This window comes from Alosa alosa, chromosome 14 (genome assembly GCF_017589495.1).
Source record: "Alosa alosa isolate M-15738 ecotype Scorff River chromosome 14, AALO_Geno_1.1, whole genome shotgun sequence".
Taxonomy (NCBI): Eukaryota; Metazoa; Chordata; class Actinopteri; order Clupeiformes; family Clupeidae; genus Alosa; species Alosa alosa.
Window position 1 is genome coordinate 18,256,208 of NC_063202.1, and position 25,758 is coordinate 18,281,965.

At 46.1% G+C, this 25,758-nt stretch overlaps 1 protein-coding gene across 3 annotated transcripts; it reads right to left on the minus strand.

Annotated features, from left to right (window-relative positions):
• Nucleotides 1-25,395, minus strand: LOC125307375 (enhancer of mRNA-decapping protein 3-like). Of its 3 annotated transcripts, none has more exons than XM_048263317.1 (7): nucleotides 25,276-25,395; nucleotides 24,708-24,882; nucleotides 24,373-24,521; nucleotides 15,280-15,639; nucleotides 5,763-5,916; nucleotides 3,261-3,478; nucleotides 1-2,209 (listed from the first exon to the last, which is right to left on the minus strand). In XM_048263317.1, the coding sequence occupies exons 2-7, from the start codon at nucleotides 24,869-24,871 to the stop codon at nucleotides 1,857-1,859; spliced, it is 1,398 nt and encodes a 465-aa protein (XP_048119274.1). In that variant the 5' UTR covers nucleotides 24,872-24,882; nucleotides 25,276-25,395; the 3' UTR covers nucleotides 1-1,856. The 3 variants fall into 3 exon arrangements, with proteins under 3 accessions (XP_048119274.1, XP_048119273.1, XP_048119275.1); XM_048263316.1 differs by lacking the exon at nucleotides 25,276-25,395 and adding an exon at nucleotides 25,169-25,257; XM_048263318.1 differs by lacking the exon at nucleotides 25,276-25,395 and having other exon boundaries at nucleotides 24,668-24,843.
• Between the last annotated feature and the right edge of the window lie 363 nt (nucleotides 25,396-25,758).

The following is a 25,758-nucleotide window of genomic DNA, read 5'->3' on the forward strand; positions in this document are numbered from 1 at the left end:
GTGGTTGAAAAACCCATTTAATGAATTCACAATAAAGTGCAGATGGACACAACAGATTGTGTTAGTTTACACAACATGTGTACAAATGTAACAAATCAACAAATTGAGTGTAAAAGTGTTTTACTACAGGACAATGTGTCCAAACGGTGTGGACATAAACAACTTGAAATGACAGAAGAACATTCCTCCCCAGATGAAGCAATGATGATCATCAAATTATTTATTCCTGTGGTATTAACACATACACACAGTAGTATAGAGATCTACTTGTACTGTAAGCTGCTTCTGAATTACAAGTGTCTGCTAAATGAGAAGGCGGCATAGGGCACATCTTTCATCACTGTGCAAGTAGTATAACCTGTTGCCAGTGACATATCAGCATTGTGTTAATAACAGCCACTTAATGAAGAAAAGACAGGCATTCTCTTCACAATACAACTGGTTGCATCACCAGCCTAATAATTAAATCAATCTTCTTCAACTATAATAACTCCACAATGGCACTCAATGGGTATGCTTTTTATTTTGCTATTCAGATATTAAAGTTTGCCAAAACATGTGAGACTTGTGGTAATCACATTTAATGTCTGATGAATAATGCATGTCAATTTCACTATGAGACTTCAAAATTGGCTTGCTAACATGTTTCTTCAGTGTGGCTCAGTATCACATGAACTGTCAATAACTAGGAACTGAATCTGCAGGCACGCAAGCACATTTGTGTGGAGGTAGACTACGTTTAACTGAAAAATAGGGCTGGGGAAAAAATGCCCCATTACACACAAAAAAGTTAACTAAACATTTGAAATAGAAATTCAAAAACACCTGATTGCCAGGTCAGTGCAAATCTCACTGCTAAGGCCTCATGGGCAGTAACCAAAGGAACATTCAGGAAATCTCTGCAGCACTTTCTCAGCAATATTAAGTTCCTGTAGGGGTAAACTCATGACCTTATTATTTCCATTTTAAGTACATTCAATTTTACTTAGCCTTCACTTATCCTTTGTTCTGATTGCTGTCACAAAATCATTGTTTAGCTTATACAATGTACCCTACTGTTTAACTGAGAGGAAGACATACATAACTAATAAACTGCAATAGAGAGACTGAAGGGGACAAGGGGAAAGTTCCAGAATCAAACCAAACTGTCAAGTCAGACAAACTGTTGTCCATGGCTTAGGTATTAGTGTTAAGTATTTGAATGTAGTGCTTTACTATGGATCAATGTGTCAGGACTTCCCCACACAAAACTCCGAGCAGGAAAAAGGAAGTGTACCAGGAGGCCCCAGCCAATCATAGGGGTCAAAGAGGAGGGGTCGAGAGGTCAGGTGCCACTAACAGTGGTCCCTCTTTGGTAAATAGCCTCTGACTCCAAGGTTGCCACGGTCACGGTTAGAGCTGTGTCACCACACACAAAAGAGACAGGAAGTGCGGCTCTGATGGTCTTTCCTCCTCTGAAGAGCCTCCGCACGCGATCACTGAACCCTAGTGAACCCCTAACTGCCCCTAACTGCCCCCCTCCCCATCCACCAAAAACACAAACAGCAGTCCTACAGCAGCAGACTATTAAAGTGCCTTATCAGGTAAAGTGCCACGAGCCAAACCATCTGCTTTTGTAACCGTCTCCTGGAAGTCTCGACAAAAGAAAAATTGATTGCACAGAGCCATTTTACAGTGCCACATCTAAAGGTAGGTCTCTGTCCAGATATGTGCATTCACCCCTAACATAGCTAATCTCACTCTTGAGACAGAGGTGTGTGTGTGTGTAACATAGTAAAACTGTAGAATGTGTGCTTTGTGTGTGAGTGTGTTTTGAAACTATAGGCTATTTGAAACTATGTAACATCTCTCGACGCCTAGGCTGAATGCAGGGGAACGACAAACTTGCAGCCAAAGGGCGACAAGTAGTTGATGCCCACGGCCAGGAACACCTGTCTGGGCAGCCCTACGTCACACAGGTACACCCGACCCGCGCCCTCTCCCAGTGCCAGGGGGAGGCCCAGGCACAGTGACCATTTGGCCTCCACAGCCGGGCCCTGGCCCTGGGCCTGGCTCTGCCCGGTGACTGGCGGGTCGATGCTCAGGACCGGGGCCCGGTTCTGGTTGGCCCACTCGGCTGCTGCCCGGTACCAGGGCTGCTCTCTCAGGTGCGGGTTCTCGTGGCAGTCCAGGCAGTTGATCACCAGGTCGACCGGGCTCACTGGCAGGTCTGCTTGGGATGGGGGGGTTACATAATAGAAAAAGAATGAGAGGAATGCCTACAGCAGGTAACCACAGATTAGAAAACAAGAGCCTTGGAAATGTTCAGTCAATCAGTCAATAACTGTCAATCAAAAGATCCATGCACTATTATTGTGGTCAAGAGATTAGGGATCTAAGAACTGAATAAATAAAAGCATACCTCTTCAGAAAATGCTTAAACAAAGTATGTAAAGGTGAAAAGGACACAATTGTTCCTTTCTCAACCAACAGAGGGCAGCAGACAATTCTTGTCTTGTATCAACAACTATTAGATTACACCTTTACAGTGTAAGCAAGTATTACTACAGTATTTCAAGCTTTTGAAATGTCTTTCATCCTCAGCCTCGGTAATGAGTTATAAGAGTACATTCCAATTAAGTGTGATTTATGACTATTTAATATAGCTAACAGGTGAGATTTTCAGCAAATCTATGCAAACATCAAAAATCATTAAGTAAGTATATATACTCTTTTGATCCTGTGAGGGAAATTTGGTCTCTGCATTTATCCCAATCCGTGAATTAGTGAAACAAACATAGCACACAGTGAGGTGAAGCACACACAGGCAAACTGCTTGCTACAGTGGCGGTCGGGTAGCAGTGAGGGGTTAGGTGCCTTGCTCAAGGGCACTTCAGCCGTGGATGTGGGCATGGGAGAGCAGTGCTCAACTACTTTTTACACATTTTTCCTACTGGTCGGGGATCGAACCGGCAACCCTTCGGTTACAAGCCCTACAGTAGGCCACGGCTGCCCCAAATTGTTGGCTAAGTTACAGACACTCATGACAACTGATGCTAATTACCTAAAGCTGATGCTAATTACCCATTAATATACCATTAATATGCCATCTCAAAGTTCTTGCTGTAAGGTAAATTTACTGAGATGTTTAAGGGTACTTTACTGCCCATCATCTTCAGTTGAGTGAACATGCGCATTTTAATGTGCAACTTCTCCAACACCACCACTGATTTTTCGGACCGGACCGACATCAGGGGTTTTGTTTGCCATGCCATACCTACCTCTGATGCTGGACACCTGCTTGCCCCAGGCCCGTCCGAATAGGCTGAGCTCATGGGTGAGGGCCTCCTGTATCTTGACAAAGTTGGGCAGGAAGAGAATGACCTCCACCTCGTGATTGGCCAGGTGGCGACCGCAGCTGACCCCCTGGGCTCCCTGCACGTGTGGCCCACACAGGAGCACCACCGTGGGGCGCTGGTGCACGTTTTTGGGGTTCAGTCTGGATGGGCGTGGGGGGTAAAGAGAATATAGGGGACAGACAATTAGTCAAACAATCAGTCTGGTTGATCAGCCAGAGCACCTGTGTGTACCAGTGATGCATGTTTGTGTGACTGTAGAAATCAGTAGGGGCAGTGGTGTATTTCTAAGTACATGGTTTAGTAATGGACCTGGGCCAATCAACTCAAGTGATTTATATGGTGATTTATTTTGTCACTCATGACCTGTTGCCTCAGAAGCGGAGAGAAGCTTAACTGTAACTGTTGCATGGCGTTTCGTGTCACTGACATTCCATTGTCTCTCTTCGTAATATTGCTGATAGTTTCTTCCTTGTTTGAATGTGACTAAAGTGGTAAACATAATAGAAGAGGCCTATTGCTTCATTCTCCACGCAAGGCAAAGCCAAGACAATTTTCTTTTAGATGAATTAACACTTACTCTGAGTACTAACGAGGTTAGTCACTAAACATACTTTGTACTTGTACCCCTCAGGACAGACAGGGGCCTTCAAACAACTGATCAATGGGTTTCTGTGGGGCACAGAGGCCATTTTTTGGGGTTCAGACTGAGGACGGAGAGAGAAGAGGGAGTGATCAAGCTGAGTAACAGGTCAGTCAAATAATCAATAGACAGGTTCATCAATAGGAGGGCATTTGTGGGTCAGTGGAACATATCCGTGTGAGTGCTGCACACAACAGCCTGCAAAACAACAGGTCAATTTGTTTCATTGATCCAAGATTTGGTTTTGTTTGTTCAAAGACTTGTTAAGGTCTCACACATAGGTTTGGGTCTTGGGTCTAAAATGGACTTTGTCCATCTAGCTTCTCATTTTAGATACAGCCTCTGACAAGTACTTGTACAACATTCCTGTACAATATTCTACATCCTAAAAATGAACACCAAAGAACACCTAAGCACTGGGAAATATTTGCTGTCTAATCAACTTTGTAGGTTTCATTGTCTTAAAAAGTAGCAAGAGGTTCCAAATAACACTCAGAAGATTGTGCTTATTATTCAAAATAGGCTATATTTAGCTGTGTTTAGCAATAACCATATGCTTTATGCAAACTGAGTTGTTACAATAGCCTACAAGCTGTTCATTTTGACCCTTGGCAACAGCTTCAGAGCAAAGGTTTGGAGCGGGGCCGGTGGGGCCTTACGTGCCGTGCTGAATTCATCCATTACTAGCTAGTGGGACAGTGAGCCATCTGACGTACGTTAAACAAAAACTCACCTTATATAATACCCGACACCATCAAAAGAAACCTTTGGACCAGATCGTCTGCAGTCGCTTATCTTTTTTTTTTCCCTCCAGTCTCATGCAACTGTTTGTAGCCGTGCCAAGAGGTTAGAGAGGAAGAGATAGCGAAAGGTGGTTGTGCTACATTTACATAAGAAGTAACACTTTTTTTTTTGGGAGGTGGAAGTGGAGGAAGAGGTGGTGGTGGTGGTGGTGGTGGTGGGGCTGCAGATCTGCCTGCTGCTCCTCCAGCTCTGCTCCAAGGCTCCATAACACCGGAATAAAGTAGATCCGTCGCTCTTCAAAGAGAAGCGCTAATGACGGGCAGTAGTAAAGGTGCACAGGAGCACCAGGGTCAGATCTCTTGATTTTTTTAGACACGTCTAATTGCAGACGACTGGCCTCCAGACACACCTGGTCCTCACCTGGGCCGGCTTTACCTGAGCCTTTTACAGGGTCGAGAGGAGTCTACTGTTTACTCACACTGGGTGTAGTAGGGGGGATGGGGTGGGGGTGGTGCCTGTGAGGAATCTGGGGCCTCGAAACGGGGACAGGAGAGGCTAGCGTGTCACAGAGCAATAATGGCTATACATCCCCATGACAACTGAGGAAATAACACGTTGAATAGGAGGGCCGAGTCTTGTGTTTAGTCTGAGCCGGATCATCCCACTCCAAACATGCCATTGCAACATACAAGTAAACAGGGTCTGTTAAGTGTACGTGTGCACAAACACGCACACACACAAATGCACGCACACACACATACACACACACTCTGCACCAGTTGGTCACACACATCCATCCATCTTAACAAAAGTACATCTTTTTCTCCCCTCTTAAACATTAACCTCCCTCAATCCCACACCCATGCAAGCACACAAACTAATACACACTATGGCACACAAACACTTACCAAATCACCCTGCCAAAGACACACCCTGGTGAAACTATATGCTCAAACATGCACACATATACTCAAACATACACACACACACCCCTTGCATAGACATATAATCGAACTTCTATCTCTCACACACACACTAACCGGTTGGGCCCTCCCAGTAGTGTGAGGGCCATCTGGCAGGCACACACTCCGGTGACCTCCAGCCTGCGCTCCAGAGAGATGCCATGCTCCTCGCTGACCCGCAGCAGACGCTTGTGCAGCTCATAGGACACGCTGGGCACCACCAGACCCGAGTCTGCAGCAAGGACACGGAGGGAGGGGTGTGTGTGTGGGTGGTAGTATGAGTGTGTGTGTGTGTGCGTGCGTGTGGGGGTGTGGGTAGAGATATGGGTGTGTTTGTTTGTGTGTGTGTGTGTGTGTGTGCGTGCGTGTGTGGGCGGGGGTGTGGGTAGAGATATGGGTGTGTTTGTTTGTGTGTGTGTGTGTGTGTGTGTGTGTGTGTGTGTGTGTGTGTGTGTGTGTGTGTGTGTGTGTGTGTGTGGGGGGGGGGATGAAACGACAAAAAAGACAAAAGTTAGATGGGTGGGAGATGGGACAAGAAGCAACAGCCACACTGGAATTTATTACACTGGCAGCTATGTTCATTTCCTATCTATATTACCGCTCACTGCTCACATCTGGCACTGCTGCCAGTTAGTGACCTGCCCTTTTAACTTGACCTTTGCTAACGCTTACAAGTGTATGTTGTTTACATACACCACCTATTACAAGCACAAGCATAGACACACACAATTACCACAGACACAATCAAAACTCCTGTTGAACAGACTCAAAGTGATACAAAAATAATCACAGTTGTAATAAACACGCGCACACACACACATGTACACACACACACACGCACACACACACGCGCGCGCACACACACACACACACACACTATTATCTGTCTTGGCAACATATACAGAGCGCATTTTCAGCCCGCAATTCCCTTGTCTAGAGGCTCTGCAGGCACCAAGGCCACAGGGAAGCAGTTAAGACGTTAATATCCTCCTGTGAAGAGCTCATCAGGGCGGCGAAGGCTCCGCAGATGCCACAGTGATTACTTAATGCTGTACAGACACTATACGAACAAAGCCAGTGAACTTCCATTCTGTTTGCCCCTCCCTCTCCCTCTCCCTCTCCCTCTCCCCCTCTCTCTCCTCCCTCTCCCCTCCCCTCCCCTCCCCTCCCCCTCTCCTCTCCCCTCCCTCTCCCTCTCCCTCTCCTCTCCCTCTCTCTCTCTCCTCTCCTCTCTCTCTCTCTCTCTCTCTCTCTCTCTCTCTCTCTCTCTCTCTCTCTCTCTCTCTCTCTCTCTCTCTCTCTCTCTCTCTCTCTCTCTCTCTCTCTCTCTCTCTCTCTCTCTCTCTCTCTCTCTCTCTCTCTCTTCTCTCTCTAAGAAACTCACGCACACATACCATACACACAGACAGACACGGGAGGGGACTATTCACACATCGCATCCACCCACAGGAAGGTGTACTGTATGTTGCAACTAAATGGGAAAGGTTGCATATGCACGCACACAGACACACACACACACACACACACACACACACACACACACACACACACACACACACACACACACACACACACACACACACACACACACACACACACACACACACACACACACACACAAGCACACAGACACACACACACATATTCAGGTGTCGTGCCTCGCTGCACTGCTTATCACTCTGCTTATCTCCACACCCATGTTCTTTTATCATTCTAGAACAACGACAGGGAACATATTACAATGTGTATGTTGCGTGTGTAAGTGCCTGAGTGTGTGTGTGTGTGTGTATATGTGAGTACACCAGGGAGCACTGGTTAAGTGGTAAGGCTCGCCCAGACACGCAAGCACACACACACAAATACACAAACACACACAGCTGCACGCGAGTGATAAGCCCAACTACACGCTAGCATGCAAGCTGCAGGAGCACAGGAAGAGGAGGGTGGGTTAGGGAGCGGAGGCCTCCTGCTAATTACACACGCTGCCATTCCAACAGGTGCCTCAGACAAGCATTCCTATGCCACCGCAGTGGCTTCCCAGTGCCGAACATGTTCCTCCTCTCCTCTCTCCCCCAATACAATTCATCTGTGCAAACATGCAAAAGGCCCCAATACCCCACGCCCCCTTCCCCTCTTAATTCTCAAACACTGCCCTCTTCCTCTCTTGTGACCTTACCCCTATCGACCTCTCACCCTCGCTCAGTTCAATTCCATTTGTGATTTATTGCCATTACTCGGTTTTAAAATATTGCCTACATAAACATGTATATGTCCAAAAATGTATAGATCATAATAATAAAATGGTAGATGAGTAAGATTTCTCGTTGTCCGTCAGTCATCTCTTCTATACTCCTTTGGCAAGCCCAATCTAACTCACTCAGTCATACTCGCGGACTCACGCACGCACACACAGTAGATACACACACCGAGAAAAAAACACTGCCCAGATGCACGCAACACCACACACGCAATGCTCAACCTGCTCGACCAGGTGGCCTGTAGTACACAGCTGAGGCAGCACGCGAGGAGATAACCGGGGCCGCAGGGAGCAGGAGACGGCAGTGGGCGGGGACCCACAGGTGAGTCAGACAGGTGACCTGACCTGGTTACTGCAAGTATCAAGTATCGGATGGGGATGCTGCAACAGCAGCAGATAGGCGATGTTGTGATGTCACGCAGGTGAGCTGCAGCAGTGGACAGGCGAGGTTAGGCTGTAAGATAGGTGAGGTTGTGATGGAACACAGGTGAGCTTAAGAGGTGCACGAGTGAGGTTGGGCTGTAAGATAGGTGAGGTTGTGATGTCACACAGGTGAGCTGCAGCAGAGTACAGAGTTGTGCCATGAGACAGGTGAGCTTCAGTAGTGGAAAGTTTAGAGGGCAGGTGACCTTTACCTGAAGGTGTTCATTATTATTGTGCAGAACAGGTTAGAAGAGCCTAACATCGTCTCTGGCATCGTCTCTGGCCTTACATCACAATCGGGCCAATACTGGCCCTGCTGACTGGATTGGCTATCAGCAAATTGATATCACATTTACCGATGGCGGTGGTTGACGTTTACCAGTTATGTCGCATCAATTCCGTGCTAGCTAAATGTTGTGTTATATGCTGACTGGGGCATTCAGAGATGGTGCTATGAAGGCCTGAAAGACTTGTAAATGGTTCTGGTAATTTTTGTAATTAATATTTTCTTCCTTGCCACTAAAAGGTAGCCTGACACGTCATACCCAGATTCTAGTCACGATACGAACTTCCCGACCTCAAATGTTGTGGGCGAAGCTAAGTTCGGCTGGCACCCAGGCTAACTAAAAGGCATCATTAACAACAAAAACAAAGTACACAAACAAATAATAAAAAAAATATCAGCATCGGTTATCTGGCAAATTGTTATATTGTTTCCCATCGGTATCAGCCCAGAATTTCACAATTGATAAATCCCTTCTCTGAATTCCCAAAATATGCCCCTGTGTAGGGCAGAAGAGAAGGGCAGCAGATGGAGAATAAATGAGAGCCCAGGGCTGCCATGACCCAGAGCCTGGACGGGACCTGGAGGGGCACGAGCTGCATAGGAACACAGAGTGCTGTGCAGGCCTGTACTGTGGGGCTGTCAATTACCAGCCTGGCGAGCTAGCTGTCTTCCAACCCCTACGGTGACAACAGCTACAGTGCCAGAAGGGGAGGGCTGCCACTCACTCGCTTTCACTCTGTTTGAAGAGCATGGATTCACTCTGTGTGTGTGTGTGTGTGTGTGTGTGTGTGTGTGTGTGTGTGTGTGTGTGTGTGTGTGTGAGAGAGAGCACAAAAAGCACTGGTTGGCAGTGTGTCTATGCCCAGAGTGGCAATATGTTTGCTTAGCATGTATGCGTGTATGCGTGTATGCGTGTATGCGTGCGTGCGTGTATGCGTGTATGCGTGCGTGCGTGCGTGCGTGCGTGCGTGCGTGCGTGCGTGCCTGCGTGCGTGCGTGCCTGCGTGCGTGCGTGCCTGCACGCCTGAGTGCCTGTGTGCGTGCCTGCGTGCGTGCGTATCAGTTTGCATTAAACTGGCTTAGTAGCCTACACAGGCTGGATATTGCCTGCTGTCTAAAGTGGGTCCTTAGTAAGATAAACGAGTGACAAGTGTTCTGGTCATCTTGTGAACAAACAGCACACCCCTAATTTCCCTTGTCGTTTACTTTAGGCGTCGCTAAATAACTACAAAATCTGAACAAGCCATTCCGGTCAATCCACTCGTTTCCAGGCAATCAAAACCCCCTTAATCTTAGCTGTTTCCGCAAACATCTTCTGGTACATTCTGGAGTATGGCCCGATACGCATGAGTGTGTGTGTGTCTGTGTGTCTGTGGGTGTGTGTGTGTGTCTGTGTGTGGTGTGTTTGTGTGTAGAAAGATTTGCGTTAACATATGATTTGGTACACTGACTTTTGTGTAAAGTGAGATTACAGGTAAGTGTGTGTTTATACAAGAGGCTTTGGAGGTGTGTGTGTGAGTATGTGTCTATGCCCATGTATGTGTATGTGCATCCGGGTGTGTGTATGCGTATGCTATGCGTGTGTGTGTTTGTGTGTGTGTGTATGTGTGTGCGTGCGTGTGTGCGTGCGTGCGTGCGCGTGCATGTGTGTGTTCCTATAGCGGAGCTGCTGTTTATGTAGGGCTGTTTGGAGCGGCACGATAATTACAGGCTGCACAGGAAGAGGATTATCCTGCCAGCCCAGTACCCATCCACCCTCCTGCTTCCTGCTGCTGGCACAGTAAAGGTGTCAAGTGAAAGGTGTGGCACTCGTACAGGAGTGAGAGGAGGCGGTGGCCGACTTGTTCTGCCCAGGGGCCCAACCAGGGCATGGCACGACCCAGGAGCACACAGCCTGACTGAGACTTCAAGGCTGTGGAGCTCTGCAAAGCACACTATACAGCCAGGGGCAAGGCAAGCTATGGGCATAGACTACTTCTAGCATGAGAGTGTAGGCAAGATTTTAAAAAAGTGTGCATTGATTATCAAGTCATTCTATTTAAATGCTCCTTCCTCAGACGTTTTGACCCATGCCACTCGTCACTCATAATGGGAGGGCTCAGACTTTGCCATCCTGTTGTCTCTACTCTGCTGCTATTTCAAGAGCATGGATACAAAAGATGATTGAATAATGCTTTATTATTATTATTATTATTATTATTATTATTCCTAGTGCTTCATTAAATCTTGCTATTTACAGCCTCTTTGCCTCTTCATCTTCACTGGCCTTGCTTCACCTGACACATAGCTCACCTGTGACATGAGAAAAGTCCAAGTTACTCCATAAAAACACAAATGAATCAACAAAATACACTCCAAAACATAGTCTAATAGAGGCTGCAAAACTAGCTTCCACTGACTTTATTTATATCGCACATGCCAACCTTCTCTGCATCCTTCCAACCATGAGACACATAAAACATGTCTTTCCGATTTCTCCGAATTCTTATAATAATAGTGAGTGCTGAATAGTGAATAGTGAGTGCTGACATGCCAGGAGATGAAGGGTTACATAATTATTGGAACCAGATCGATGAAAAGTCAATAAACCAGGAGGCTAAAATTGAGCCATTCATGCGTGAGGTGTTCATGTACTACCAGTTTACTTTGGCCAGCCTGCCTGTCTAGGATGCCTGGGTATGCGAGTTGTGTAACAGTGACTGGCATGGTTTTCTCAGAATGTGTGTGTGTGTGTGTGTGTGTGTGTGTGTGTGTGTGTGTGTATGTTTGTGTGTGTGTGTGCGTGCACGCGAGTGTGTGTGTCTGTGTGTGTGTGTGCGTGCGTGCACGCGAGTGTGTGTGTGTGTGTGTGTGTGTCTGTGTGAGAGAGAAATACAGATGCTGTAAGCTAAGTTTTGACTCTTGTACAAGAGTGCAGGACAGTTTACTATTGTGTAGGTGAAAGAGTATAGGTGTTCCTAGTGCTCAGGGTTCTCAAGTTGTACGCATTGGGCGTGAGACACCCGCATTTCAACCAGCTCACACGCAACACGCCACACCTTGCATTTCACACGCAAAAAAATGACTAGGGATACCAAGGTGTCCGCAAATGTAATCAACATTTTTGCCATATAAAAAAGGGGTAACCCAATTCAAGCTGAGTATAAAACGTCAGAACCCTGATGGTGCCTCTTATAGATAAGGTGGCGCAGCCAGCAAGTTGGCATGGGAGTGCAGCTGGGTCCCAGGATACCAGCCACATAGGGCATCGAGCACACAGGCATTGCCCCCCCCCCCCCCCCCTCCTATTATAGAAATACTATTTTCTGAGTGGCTTCTCGGGACATCAGAAAATATAAGTCATATGAAGTAGATCTGATAAAGGATAAATACAAATAATAATGTTTCACCACTGTTCCATGTCAATGCCCTTTTGAATGTTAAGTATAACAGTCATAATAAACATGACATCTAGCCAGCAAGGCATGGTAACAGAGGATTCAGCTCTAGCCAAGCAAACTAACCAATGTTATCATAGTCCATGTGTACAGAAAGTAGTGCAACTGAACAGGTTGGCTTACACACATAAGTGGCAACCAGGTATTAAGCAGAATTAACGGCCTGCGAGGTGTTCCGATATATAAGAAATTAATGAACTTGGCATCGTGGAGTTCTTTGCTTCCGCCGCCACAGCCTTTATCTCCTACTCAAAGAGCACACTGACCTCTCTCCAGCCAATAGAACAACGCTCAAGCTTCACTTTAGTCCATCAGCAGGACCTTATAGGTCAGTGACAAAGAGTTCTGTCCGTTTTCTAGCCAATGGGAGTAAGCCAAGGTGGCTGGATTCCGGCAGCTGCTGACTCTCTTGTTCATCCACTCCGAACAGGAAGAGACTGTTATCTCTGGAGCAGCCTGTGCCTCTGTGTGTGTGTGTGTGTGTGTGTGTGTGTGTGTTCTATACCATCATGTCCGTATGCGTGCCAAGAGTCGCTCACACTCCCGCTCACTGTTCTCCTGCGGGCCCTTGCCATTGTTCTCTGGTGCTTGCAGTTGACCTGCTTGGCCTGGCCTCTAATTAAGGGCCTATGGAAAAGGACCCGGTTCCCCCGGGGCCCGACTCTATTCTGGGCTTGAATTGGTCCCCTCGTCTGCCTTTTCAGTCCAGTCCATCACTCTTTCGTTCTCCAACCAACCCTCTCTCTCTCGCTCGCTTGCTCACTCTCTTCACTCAAGCTTAAAACAAACAAAAAAAAAGGCTTTAAAAAAGGGAAAGAATAACAAACAGTGCCAGCTCCCTGGGCTGTGTGTGCAGGGAAGAATGAGTGGTGAAGGAGAGGGAGGAGTGGGAGAGTGAGAGGATGACAAGAGAGGGAAGAAGGTCAGAGTGTTACCTATTAAGAGAGAGAGAGAGGGGAGAAGGTTAGAATGTTACCTATTAAGAGAGAGAGAGAGAGAGAGAGAGAGAGAGAGAGAGAGAGAGAGAGGGGGGGAGAAGGTTAGAGTGTTACCTATTAAGAGAGAGAGAGAAAGAAAGAGAGAGACAGGGGGAAGAAGGTTAGAGTGTTACCTATTAAGAGAGCACGAGAGAGAGAGAGAGAGAGAGAGAGAGAGAGAGAGATGGGGGGGAGAAGGTTAGAGTGTTACCTATTAGGAGAGAGAGAGAAATTAAAAGAGAAAGAATAAGAAAGACAGAGAAAATTTACGGAGAGAATTAACTCATTGAATGCTGCACTGTTTTCGGAAGCTTTGGCCCAGAGTGCCAGCAATCTTGATCATTGTTGACGATTTTTGTAGAGCCACAGCGTATTCTATGGTATAGCTATGGACACATGCCTCTGTTCCTAAGAAATCCCAAGCTAAACAGTGGCTAGTTTTCATCAAAATCCCTGTTTTATTTCTAGAAATGGAGATGTAGCGTCTTTGATGAAATATGAAGTGTTGCCTGTAAAGTTTCCGGGAAGTGACCTTGCGAGACTGCCACCTAGTGATAAACCCACGAAAATGGCCTGGTTTTGACCTGACGTGCATGTGTCACTGATTCAACCCAAAGCGGCAACCATCAAAAGCAGAGTTTTAAGATTAAATGTCCAGATAAAATGTCCAGATTGTGCGTTTTCATAAGTTTTCGATCGTCATATATTTAATTTCCATTCATCATAGAGTTCCCAAAATCACATATAAGGTGTGTTAGAGTGTCTAGTTTCGTAATTAAAAAAAAAAAAGCTAAAAACGTAATATTACGTTTTTGGCACTCAATGAGTTAACGGAGAGAACACTTGCTGGAGTATAGTTCTCTCTTTAGGGAGTAGCTGGCAGAATTTCAGCCTACCAATATTAGATTCCCATTACAAACACACACACACACACACACACACACACACACACACTCACACAGATGCACGCACAGACACGGACACGCACGAGCACGCACACAACAGTGCGCTTGTACTCTGTTCTCCACCCACAGCCCTCTTTCCCCATCTGTCCATCCTTGTCCTGCTCCCTCCTCTCCTTACGCTGGTGTGTCTGATTACAGGCCAATTTGCTTCTGCTCCTGACTGTTTGTTTGCCCTGGGCCTATTTTTAGCGTTGCATGGGCAATGTCTGTGTGCTCGATGCCCTACGTGGCTGGTATCCTGGGACCCAGCTGCACTCCCATGCCAACTTGCTGGCTGCGCCATCTTATCTATAAGAAGCGTTTTGATTGGGTGGGGCACTGCTGATTCAACCAATCAGAGGCTTGATGTTGACTTGTTAAAACGTCTAGAGGATGCAGCAGTAGTCCTGAACAAGACAATCGCCAGCTTGGTCTGGAGAACAGGAGAGTGATCGTATGTGTGTTTGCAAACCCTGAACTCCGCTGTTGTTCCCCGAGCGCCGCTGTTGTTGCAGGCAGCTCACTGCGCCGGGATTAGTGTGTGCTTCACCTCACTGTGTGTTGTTCACTGTGTGCGGAGTGTTTTTCACTAATTCACGGATTGGGATAAATGCAGAGACCAAATTTCCCTCAGGGGATCAAAAGAGTATATATATTTGAGAGAATGTTTGTGTGAGAGTGTGAGCAATTCAAGAAAGAAAGAGAAAGAGAGAGTGTGTCAAAGAGAGAGAGAGAGAGAAAGAGAGAAAGAGAGAGAGAGACAGGGTGTGTGTGTGTGTGTGTGTGTGTGTGTTAGGGGTTTAATCAACTAGTTAACTAGTTGACAAGTCAACTATTAATATCACTAGTAGGTAGCAGTCAAGTAGTCATGGACAAAATGGCTAAAGGCTAAACGGGCTAGACATTCCTATGTATGGAAGTACTTCACCAAAAATGAGACCTGTTCCACAGACACCCAAGTTGTGTCCAGCTGTGTTAAAGTCCAATAAGAACATGACGGCTATGGATAGCCATAGAAAAGATGAAATACCAGCTGCCAACACCTAGCACTGAAACACCTAGCACTAATGGTGATGTTACCACCAGCACTGTGCCGGTACACAATGACTAGTCGACTAGTAAAAATCAGTAGTTCTGACACCTCTAGTGTGTGAGTGTGTGTGTGTGTGTGTGTGTGTGTGTGTGTGCGCTGTGTGTGAGAGAGAGAATATTTAGAGAGCTGTGAAAGTGTTCCAGTGTGTTGAGATGACGCAAAGGCAGTAAGGTCTTACCAGTGCAGTACTCTTTCCCCCCATACTGAGGAACTGTGATCCGTCTGTACACCACCGGCTGCGCCTCCAGGACGTTCTCATTGTGCCGGTAGCAGGGTGCGGATGGGTTGCCAGGCGTGGTCCGCTGCCGTGGTCCGTTGCCATGGCGCTCCATCTGCGAGAACACGGCAGCCTTGTCAAAGAGCGCCAGGTTGCCCTCAAAGTCGAAGTCTGTGTCCAGGCTTTCTTCCGTCCCGTCACCGAAACAATAGTCATCCTTTGGCCGGCTGAGGGGGCCTGTTGAGCTGCTCCGGGTGCTGTTCCTCCGGGGGGGCGGTTGGATGGGGGGCTGGGGCGCAGCTTTAGAGTTCAGGGGTGTTCCTGGGAGATGGAGGGAGAAGAAGTCAAGAGCTGGGAAACACAAGGGGCTTTAGGCCAAAATATTACTGAGAGAGAGAGAGAGAGAGAGACATTTGACATTTCCTTTCCCTCAATGTTCTCAATGTTCTCATTGTTTTTGTACAAATTATTACAATGTTTTGTTTTGTGCTTTGGCAACCCTGTACCTGCAATCATGCTAATAAAGCAACAATGAAATTGAAATTGAGAGAGAGAGAGAGAGAGAGAGAGAGAGAGAGAGAAAGAGAGAGAGAGAGACTTTTACTACATCTGGACTCCGATTAGGTAGAGAAACACAGAATCTGAGGAGCACCCCAGCTTCCAAATGATGGCTTAAAAAGTATTCTTCCAAGATGTGGATATTTCCATTAAGTAACAAGCAGGCAGTTTACGGCTTTTCCGCTCATTTTTCCCACATCACCAAATTCACGTTCATTTGTTTATTTCTAGCAGCTCAAGGCGACAAGAGTTATTTAGTAGTCTTACTAACTACTAGTTGAATGACAGTCTGAAATGGGCAAGGATGAAGGTGAAACCTTATGCATATCATATGTAGAAGTGTATCTATCTATTAGGAGGGGAAAACTGGTGGAAGTCGTTGCTGAGGGGGATCATAAATGGCCACAGCAACGAGGAGGAAATGGTCACAAAGGCTGCTCTGTTGGTGATGCTGTTTTTGCACATTCAGGCTATGTTCAGACAAGGCGTATTTTGCGCAGTTGCCGGCGTCCGTTTTACATTATAATCCTATGGAGTAGACCATGTTTTCAAAAAAGTCCTCGGCTTCTTTTAAAACATGATCGTGGGCGTCTTTTTCTGAAACTTAAAGCTGTTTTTTAAGTTGAGAAATGTTCAACTTCTAGTGGAAAAACACCCTATGTGTTGCTGTTTTTGACAGCTGACCAATCACAAGCAGATAACCGAAAAAGACGCTTCCAGCTGCTTTTTTGGAACAAAAAAGATGGCAGATTTTTTAAAAACTGCAAAAGCACACAACTTAGGGTACATTCAGACTAATCGTCTTTTTCTCAGCTGCCGGCGTCCGTTTTACATTACAACCCTATGGAGTAGACCATGTTTTCAAAAAAGTTGTCAGCTTCTTTTAAAACGTGACTGCAACAGTCTTTCTAGCGGAAAAAACGCCATACGTCATGCTGTCTTTTTTACAGATGACCAATCACAAGCAGTTTACTGAGACCTGTGGTTTCCCATGACAACCAAGTAAAAAATGGAGAAGGTGACCACGGGTCGAGAGACTCGTTTTAGTGTCTGAACATAGGGAATTGTTTGACATGACTTCACAACTTTACCATAACATGCCAAAAGCAATAGCCAACGTGAGTTTTCTCTTCCGCGACATTTTGAACCCACACGTAACGTTAGTAACTTTGTCTATCGCAAAAAGATGCTTCCAGCTGCTTTTTGGAACAATACGATGGCAGCTTTTTTTTCAAACTGAAAAAGCGGTCTGTGCAACTTCTTATGTCAGAAAAAGACGCTTAGTCTGAACGTACCCTAAGGTAGCTTTGTTGGTAATTTGGTTTTTGTTGCTTTGTTTCTTGAGTTGGAAATTCAGACTACTGGCAGGCAGCGCATGTGGTACCATGAAGGAGGAACTTTCTGGATCCTGGATCCATGCGTTTGCGACTGCCAATAGGCAATTTTGCATTGTTGTTGTATCCTGCGTCATGTAATGCAATGTTAAATAGGCTTGATTGTTGATTACAAACACCTACCGATCTAACTTAAAAACAAGCCGCCATGGGAACACTTCTCTCACTGAAATAGAACCTTATGTGCACACGATCACAGAGTATCACACACACAGACAAACACACTCACACACACAAACCAAACAAAAGCTAATACCAGAAAAAGAACCAACATGAGAACAAAAAGAAAAGAGAGAGCGAGAGAGAGAGATAGAGACAGAGAGAGAGAGAGAAAGAAAAAAACTGGAAAAACCTGGTGCTCAGCCCCAGTGGCGTGGAGCTCTCACGCGAACGTGTACCGAGACAGGGCAGTGGCACGCCAGCGTCGCCAACACACTCTTCATGTTCGCTGCTCTCACGCAACACACAGGCGCAACACAGACACACACAGGTTGCCATCAGACACTTCCATCTTCTCAGCTCACACGCAACACTCACACACAACACACACAGTCTAGCATCAGTCAGACACACATACACTTCCATCTTCTCAGCTCACACGCAACACACACACACAGTCTGCCATCAGTCATACACACAGACACTTCCATCTTCTCAGCTCACACGCAACACTCACACACACAACACACACACACACACACACACACACACACAGCCTACCATCAGTCATACACACAGACACTTCCATTTTCTCAGGTCACACGCAACGCAACACACACACACACACACACACACACACACACACACACACACACACACACACACACACACACACACACACACACACACACACACACACACACAGCCTGCCATCAATCATACACACAGACACTTCCATCTTCTCAGCTCACACGCAACACACAAATGCAACACAGACACACACAGCCTACCGTCAGTCATACATACACACAGATGCTTCCATCTTCCCAGTTCATTCAGGCCCACTGACCCCTTAAACCAAAGAGCCTTAAAGGCCACTTCCACCACCAGGAATCATTGGCCCACATAAGGACTTCGTACCAAGGACATATTCTTCTTTTCATCAGTAAGGAGCGGGAATCAGAGGCAATGACTTGAAGCCAGAGAGGGCCTTCCCAAGTAATATGGCCGACTACACGAGAGGAAAACGGGCCAAGGAACCACAAGCAGACTGAACAAAACAAACGGATGGAACCGTCAGCAGAGTCAAGTGTTCACAGCATTCCTATGCTACATGCTGAGTTGCGTCCATTGTGTCAGTCATCCCTGCTCTTGCTGTCTGGTCTGACTTTCTGATACTATAACCTCCTCCCTGGTCAGGAACATGTCAACCAAAGTCGGTAAAAAACATACGGAATATGGAAGAAATCAACCCTAACAGATTTCTGGCTATGCAGAAACAATAAAATGCCAATACAGTGTGTGTGTGTGTGTGTGTGTGTGTGTGTGTGTGTGTGTGTGTGTGTGTGTGTGTGTGTGTGTGTGTGTGTGTGTGTGCGGTGGAAAGGGCATGGCCACAGGGTCTAAGGCTTAAGAGAAACACACACACTAACACTGCTTACCAGGTATACAGAACTTTCCTTTTTTCAGTGTTGTTGTTTCTCTTAAACGTTAGGATTAGTCCTAATGTACTAATCACCATGACAGCCAACCAGAGAGGAAAGTGACAATTGAGGCTGCATGTGTCTGTCATTGTGTGTGTGTGGTGTCGCAAGGCCAGTCTGAAAAAAAAAAAAAAACCTTAGCAGGCCTCTCTGTGTGTGTGTGTGTGTGTGTGTGTGTGTGTGTGTGTGTGTGTGTGTGTGTGTGTGTGTGTGTGTGTGTGTGTGTGTGTCTATCTGTCTGCCTCTCAGGATTACTGTCGTAAACGACAACTAATATGAAAAAAATGGGGGGTTTTATTATTGTAAACAGAAATGAAAGAATTTACATGAAAAATATAGCTAAACAAAGCAAATGAAAATAAAACAAGAATGTTAATGCTGCGCTCCTGACAACTTGGAATTTGACATTTGACGTTGACATTTCCCAATTGTGTTCTGCACAAACTCATTAAGTTAAGATTTCTGACCTCCAACTACAAAAAAAGTACAATTGGAACACCACACAAAGTCAGAGTTCCTACTCTTAAACTCGGGGAAAGACCACAATTGTACGACTATTTCAAATGCAATAGTGAAAATAGTATGCAAGTGAATGCACAGAGAATGTAGACAAATAGGGTGACAAGTGAAAAAGAAATGCTCGAGTCAGGCCCAACACCTCCGTAACATGGCCCTATCAAGAGGTGGAAGGAAAAGAGTGAGATGGATGGCAGACCAGGGCCACAGCAAACCCAACAAGCCTGTAAAGCCAACTTCCTGCTTCAGCACTATAACACACACTTTAGTTGGGCTTCTGGTAATCATGTGTTTGTGTGTTGTGTTTGTGTGTTTGCCAGTTATTAACAGTTCTTTTTTTTTTTTAACTCACATGACTATTTAAAACTCCATGTTGTTTCAGATTGTACAGATCCATTGTGAATTGGGGGAAGAATGTGGTAACTGCATGGTTTGGGCATTTTTCCATTTCCTACATTCCACTACATCCTCACTCTCCCACAAAGATTCCTGGAAGACAATTAAGAGAACACTCGTTATCTTGCACGAGCAATTGCCCCTTCCTCCTCCCACTCTTCCTCCTCCTCCTCCCCAGCCCCGCTTCTCCCTCTCTCCTCTCCGTCTCTGCATCCCTCACTCCTTCTCTTTTTTATCTCTTCTCCTCTACCCTTCTTTTCTCTCTCCCTGCTTCTCTTTCTTCTGCCCCCCCCGCCCCTAGCTCGGGGCGAGACAGTGAGTCCTGGCTTTGCGTGTGAAAGGGTCAGCCTGGCCCCTGCTACTCAGCACTTCGAGCCCTGTGCAATTTGTGCATTAGGTCCTTGGCCGCCGGCCCGAGCCGTGCTGCAGATTAAAATAAAAAAGACAAAGGTAAACAGTGCTTCCACCACTGATACGGTCTGCCCTTCCATGCACGGCTCGCCAAGACTACACCACTTCCTGTGTGTGTGTGTGTGTGTGTGTGTGTGTGTGTGTGTGTGTGTGTGTGTGTTTGGGGTGGGGGGGGGGGGCGCGAAGGGGTTTCCTGCACCAGGCCAGAATAGTTAGAGAGCAACTGGAGAGAGAAAGACTGAGAGAGAGAGAGAGAGAGAGAGAGAGGGAAGAGGAACAGAGAGAGGACCTAGAGAAAAAGGAAGTGGTGGAGAAAAAGAGAGAGAGCGAGAGAAAGCAGAGGAAAGACAGATGGAGGTGAAGGAAAGAGAGATAGAAAACGAGAGATATCGGAGTAAGAAAAGACATGGGGGGCGAGAGGGGGGGCAGTGCGGCACGTAGCCCAGGCCTTGCATAACTGCCTCTTTAGGCGCTCAAACACAGCGAGGGGGGATGTTTATTGATCTTAGTCACACAAGTATTGTAAAGAGGAACTTTGGTACAGGCTGCTAGCACGCTATGGGAATCTTCTGGGAGGCGTCGGCGAGTGGGCAGCGGACGGTTAGCCCTGTCCCAGGGGCCCTCAGCGCTGCGGCCCCAGTGACACCACGCCACGGAGGAACTGACCCAGAGTTTCCACAGCACGGAACCACCCGGGGCGGCGCGGCCAGTGAGACGGCCCCTTGGGAAAATCCCCACACGGAGCCGGAGGGGTGGAACAGCCACAGAGGAGAACGCAAGAAGTCAACGACACGTTGCCTGTCTGCACAAACAACTTCATCTTATCATGACTGACCGCAGTTCACACAACTTGAAGTTTTTATCAGAGTTAAGATCTAAATGATACATTAATGTTTATTATTACACGGCTCTTCATAATGCTGAAGAATGCTCCATTGACTTGAATGGGCCTTCCCAACGTTCGGTGGTCTGCTAATTCTCAATAACAGACCGTTGCTAAGTATAACGGCTCCTACACACAGCTGCGTGCATAGCGTTGCTGGAGACGCATCCCATTCACTTTACATGGGCTCACGTGATCCGTTGCCGAACTGAATTGTGGGTCTGTTGCGTCGCGTTTCTCCCGCCGCTCGCGTTGAGAAGTTCAGCTGTTGCTGCACCGACAGACGGCACCGGCCAATCAAGCCAATCTACGGACAGCACCAACCAATCACATTATGGTTTTACTTCAAGTCATTTGCATAGCTACCGTCGGGAACACCCACTGGCATGCGTTGACGGAACGCAGCTGTGTGTAGGAGCCGTAACAGACCGCTGTCAAGGAAAATGGGTTTTGTGCTTCTATATCTGCTTCATATCACTACGCAAGGACTGGAACTTCATTCAAAAGTGAAAGCAGACGGTTGATCAGCTGTGTTCTAAAGAATGTTTGATTCAAGTTCAGCGTGTGCTGAAGCGTGTACTATTTGTTTCTCAGCAAAAGCCACGATGAAACGGTAACAAATAGGCTATAGCCTAGGCTATGTAGGCTAAAGAGTCATATCGTGGGGAGTTTATTGTTTCGGTTTGGCAAGTAGCCATGTAATAAGCGGGAAAATGTATAGAACGCTGGTCATTATTGGGAAAATAAGTCCCTTCAGGGCGGAACAAGACCCCTCCGCTGCGCGTCGGGGACCGGTTCGCCCTGTCAGCACTTATTTTCCCAATAATGACCGGCGTTCTATACATTATCCCTTACTTATTGAACCACTTTGGAAAATAAAGTGCACCCAACTTACAGGTGTCATGGCAACTTCAAAAGCAGGACAGAATTGGCCTACTCAAGAATTACCTACATTCAAAAAATAAATAACCTAAATATACGCTTTCAGGATCCCACCTCACTATAGACTGTCACTATTATGTCACAGCAATATAGACGCCTTACGACCATTGAGTGAATCTGTTACAGGAGGTTGTGCTTAAACTCAAAAACACACATCTGCACTTTGGCAGCAATAACTTACAGAATTCAGGTAAAATCTCACCTGCAGAGGTCACATCACATGACCACACGAAGAGATGTGTTATATGTGGCTTATCACTTTGCTTAATGTCTCACACCTTACGGCTTACGGAGACAGTTTACGGAGGCAGTACTTTTAACCACTGCATGAATGCAATAATAGACACACTATCAACAGATTAGCAGGGGCCATCATCCAAATCTGAACACCTACATATAGATTAATTGGGGGGCAGCCGTGGCCTAATGGTTAGCGCTTCAGACTTGTGGCCGGAGGTTTGCCGGTACGAACCCCGACCAGTAGAAAGCGGCTGAAGTGCCCTTGAGCAAAGCACCTAACCCCTCACTGCTCCCCAAGCGCCGCTGTGGTTGCAGGCAGCTCACTGCGCCAGGATTAGTGTGTGCTTCACCTCACTGTGTGTTCACTGTGTGCTGAGTGTGTTTCACTAATTCACGGATTGGGATAAATGCAGAGACCAAATTTCCCTCAAGGGATCAAAAGAGTATATATACTTATACTTATTTATACTTAATTAATGGAGTGCACATGGTGGACGAAAACCAGCTCTACTTCTCACACCACCGGAATGCAAACAGCTGCGTGCGACTGTCAACCAGAGGTCAGCAACAGGACACCTGTGAACTTCTCGTCCACTGTATTTCACAACCCCTGGCCAAATCAACAGCAATGCTCATGCACTGGCACGATTTCCTCCCCTTTACTGCGAGTCATGCTGGGTGACGTCCAAGGCAAAACAGACATGCACCTGCTGCATACATAATATGCTGTGAACACAAACTAAAAAAAAAACAAAGTCAGTGATTTATTATGGGATGCCTGATATCACACACAGACACTCATCCCGAGCAAGATTGCAATTCCAGAAAGCGTTGTTCAGCAGACACTGTGATGACTAAAAGTTTTCAAAACAAATCTCTCCATCAATTAACAACAGCAGCTGTTAATCTACAATTTGGGGAAACGCACCACTGCCTCTATCTCAAAGCGACTCCAGCCAATTCAAAACGTCATGGCCTAGCCAGGGTATAGTGAAGGAGAGGTGAGCCGCTAAGATAAGATATACTCAGCTACAAGCTTTGGCTCATCTTCAGCTGACTGTTAACAGGAGATTACACTGAGGAGATGGCCTGGCTGTAACACTGCTATGAGTGGTTTTCACACCGCTGTGTGTCATTAAGCCAGGGATAAGGTTAACAATAAGAACCTTTAGTCACAAAGAGGAGATGGCCTGGCTGTAACACTGCTATGAGTGGTTTTCACACCGCTGTGTGTCATTAAGCCAGGGATAAGGTTAACAATGAGAACCTTTAGTCACAAAGAGGAGATGGCGGAATACAAAGGGTATGTGGACAGGCAAGAAAAAAAGCACATTGTGTAAACATCACACCATCGAACCCAGACAAGATGGATTATCCACACTGGGAATCAGTAATTGTGCCTGGCTTCACTTTGCCACAGTGACATTCTGTGCTCCATTTCCTCTTACAACTGTAATTATAATCTCAAGAAACCGTAACTGTGAAAACACAGGTGAAACAGCTGATGACGAATAAGGACAATACATTACGTTTGGAGTGAAATGAGCTCACTGCGCAAATGGTGGCTATTCTCCATATTACACAATCTACAAACCACAAACGAAGGAGCCAGGAGATGTGTGAGTGGGTTTAGGTCCATTTAAGCATTTTCATTTGGTAGGCTAAGTAACAGAATGTAACCAAGGACTATGTGGAGGAAGCCTCAGAAAAATATATTTATGCCTGAGTATTCCATTAGGATTAGGTTTCATGATCTTTCTAGACTGGTTCAGAGAGGCTCTGTTTTCATATTGCATTGTCTAACGCAGCTGTTCTGAATCCTGCTCCTCCTTCCAAGTCTATGCATCTGACTAACTAACTCATGGCACAGTTTACCTGCCGACAACTATTCAGCTATTCATACTGAGTCTAACTTATGTGTGTGTGTGAAGCAAGGCCAAACAGAGGACACAGGGCACGGTTCAGGATACAGTACACATTAACAGGGTACAGTTCAGGATACAGTACACCGGGTACGATTCAGGAGCTTCACCAGGAGATTTAAGAACCCTTGGTCCACAATGATGCTCACCTCTGCGTAGGATGGTGATGGGGGCACTCATGGGCACAGGGCCTTTATCCTCGGCAGGCAGAGTGGATGGCTTGGCTTCAGTGTTATTGTTCATGGCCCCTCTGACATTAGGGATGTCCAGGATCTTCAGGTCTTTAATGTCCATGGCACTGTGCAGGTAGCACCAACAGGTAGTCTTAAATTGTTGAGCCACAACTAAAACACTGACAATGAAGTAATACAAAGGACTGGCAAAGTGTGTGTGTGGTACCATTAATATTGACACAGGCTTATCAAAGTAGGCACTTGTACTTACATCTTCTTTTGCATGTTACTTTAAACAGGTGAAGCCCTACCTAAAAGTAACCTCAGGTACAGAACACCTGATACCATTGTGGAATGGTTGTCTCAGAGAGAGTGTTTGACTGGATGGGTCAACAGCAGAGACCTCTCCCTGGTATACACCAAGCGTGGCTCCACAGTTTATGGACACGAGACTGCCCAACCAGTCTGATGCCATGGCACACAGTTCTACGAGATACACAACACAAATGATTAATGGTCGAGAAGACGTATAACACATTAACTAAATAAGCTACTTCAGTTAAGTTACTGACAACAGTGATTCAATGTCGTTGCCGGTGAACTTGCAAACAACCTTGTGACGAAATTACGATTTGCTAAATAAACAACTGTCTTGAAGAGTAGACTAACGACGTTAACTTTAACTTTGAACCGCTTTACGTCAAGTAGGCGACACTGATACTATTTGGTGCATATAAAGTTACGTGTGTTCAAACGCCTTCTGAAGGCTTACCTGTCCACAGTTTAATAGGCAGGGATCATGTTAAAACAGCTAAGCACGTATAATAACGTTAGCCTATAGCAAGCTAGCTTATACGCAAGTTTAAAACAACAGCATACCTTGCGTTGAATTTATTACTGGAAGACGAAATACTCCCAGTTAGCTTGCCGCAACTATTATGCTAACCATCTACCATCTACTTAATAAATGTCCACCACCGCGTGTGCCGAGCACTTCCTTCAACAACAATCTATAAGAATACGTCACTTCCAGCGTGAAGTAGGTTAGCGTGCCACTATGATCAGACCTGAGTTCCAAACTTTTAAGGGTATGTATGATTTTATAGCCTAGCATTATTCTAAAACAGGGGTGTCAGACTCATATTAGGGAGTGGGCCAGATTTGTTGGAATTAGACCTCGGGTCTGTCTATGGCGCCTAAATTTAGAAGTTATGAACATTTAGTGGAGATGTTGTGGTGTCATGTGTTGTGCAGCCTTGTGTTGGTTGTGATGGGCTTTTAAGTGTTTCCTTTGATTGTTTGTTTGTTTGTTTTTAAGCGGTACAGTAGCCTCTATTTTGTTTGTATAATTGTATGATGTGT

Coding starts and splice junctions, on each gene's coding strand:
- LOC125307375 (XM_048263317.1), bottom strand. CDS start 24,871: ATGGCATCAGACTGGTTGGGCAGTCTCGTGTCCATAAACTGTGGAGCC. Junction 5,917..15,279: donor GGGGAAAGAGTACTGCACTG/GTAAGACCTTAC, acceptor TCCTTGCTGCAG/ACTCGGGTCTGGTGGTGCCC. Junction 3,479..5,762: donor CTACTGGGAGGGCCCAACCG/GTTAGTGTGTGT, acceptor ACGCCCATCCAG/ACTGAACCCCAAAAACGTGC.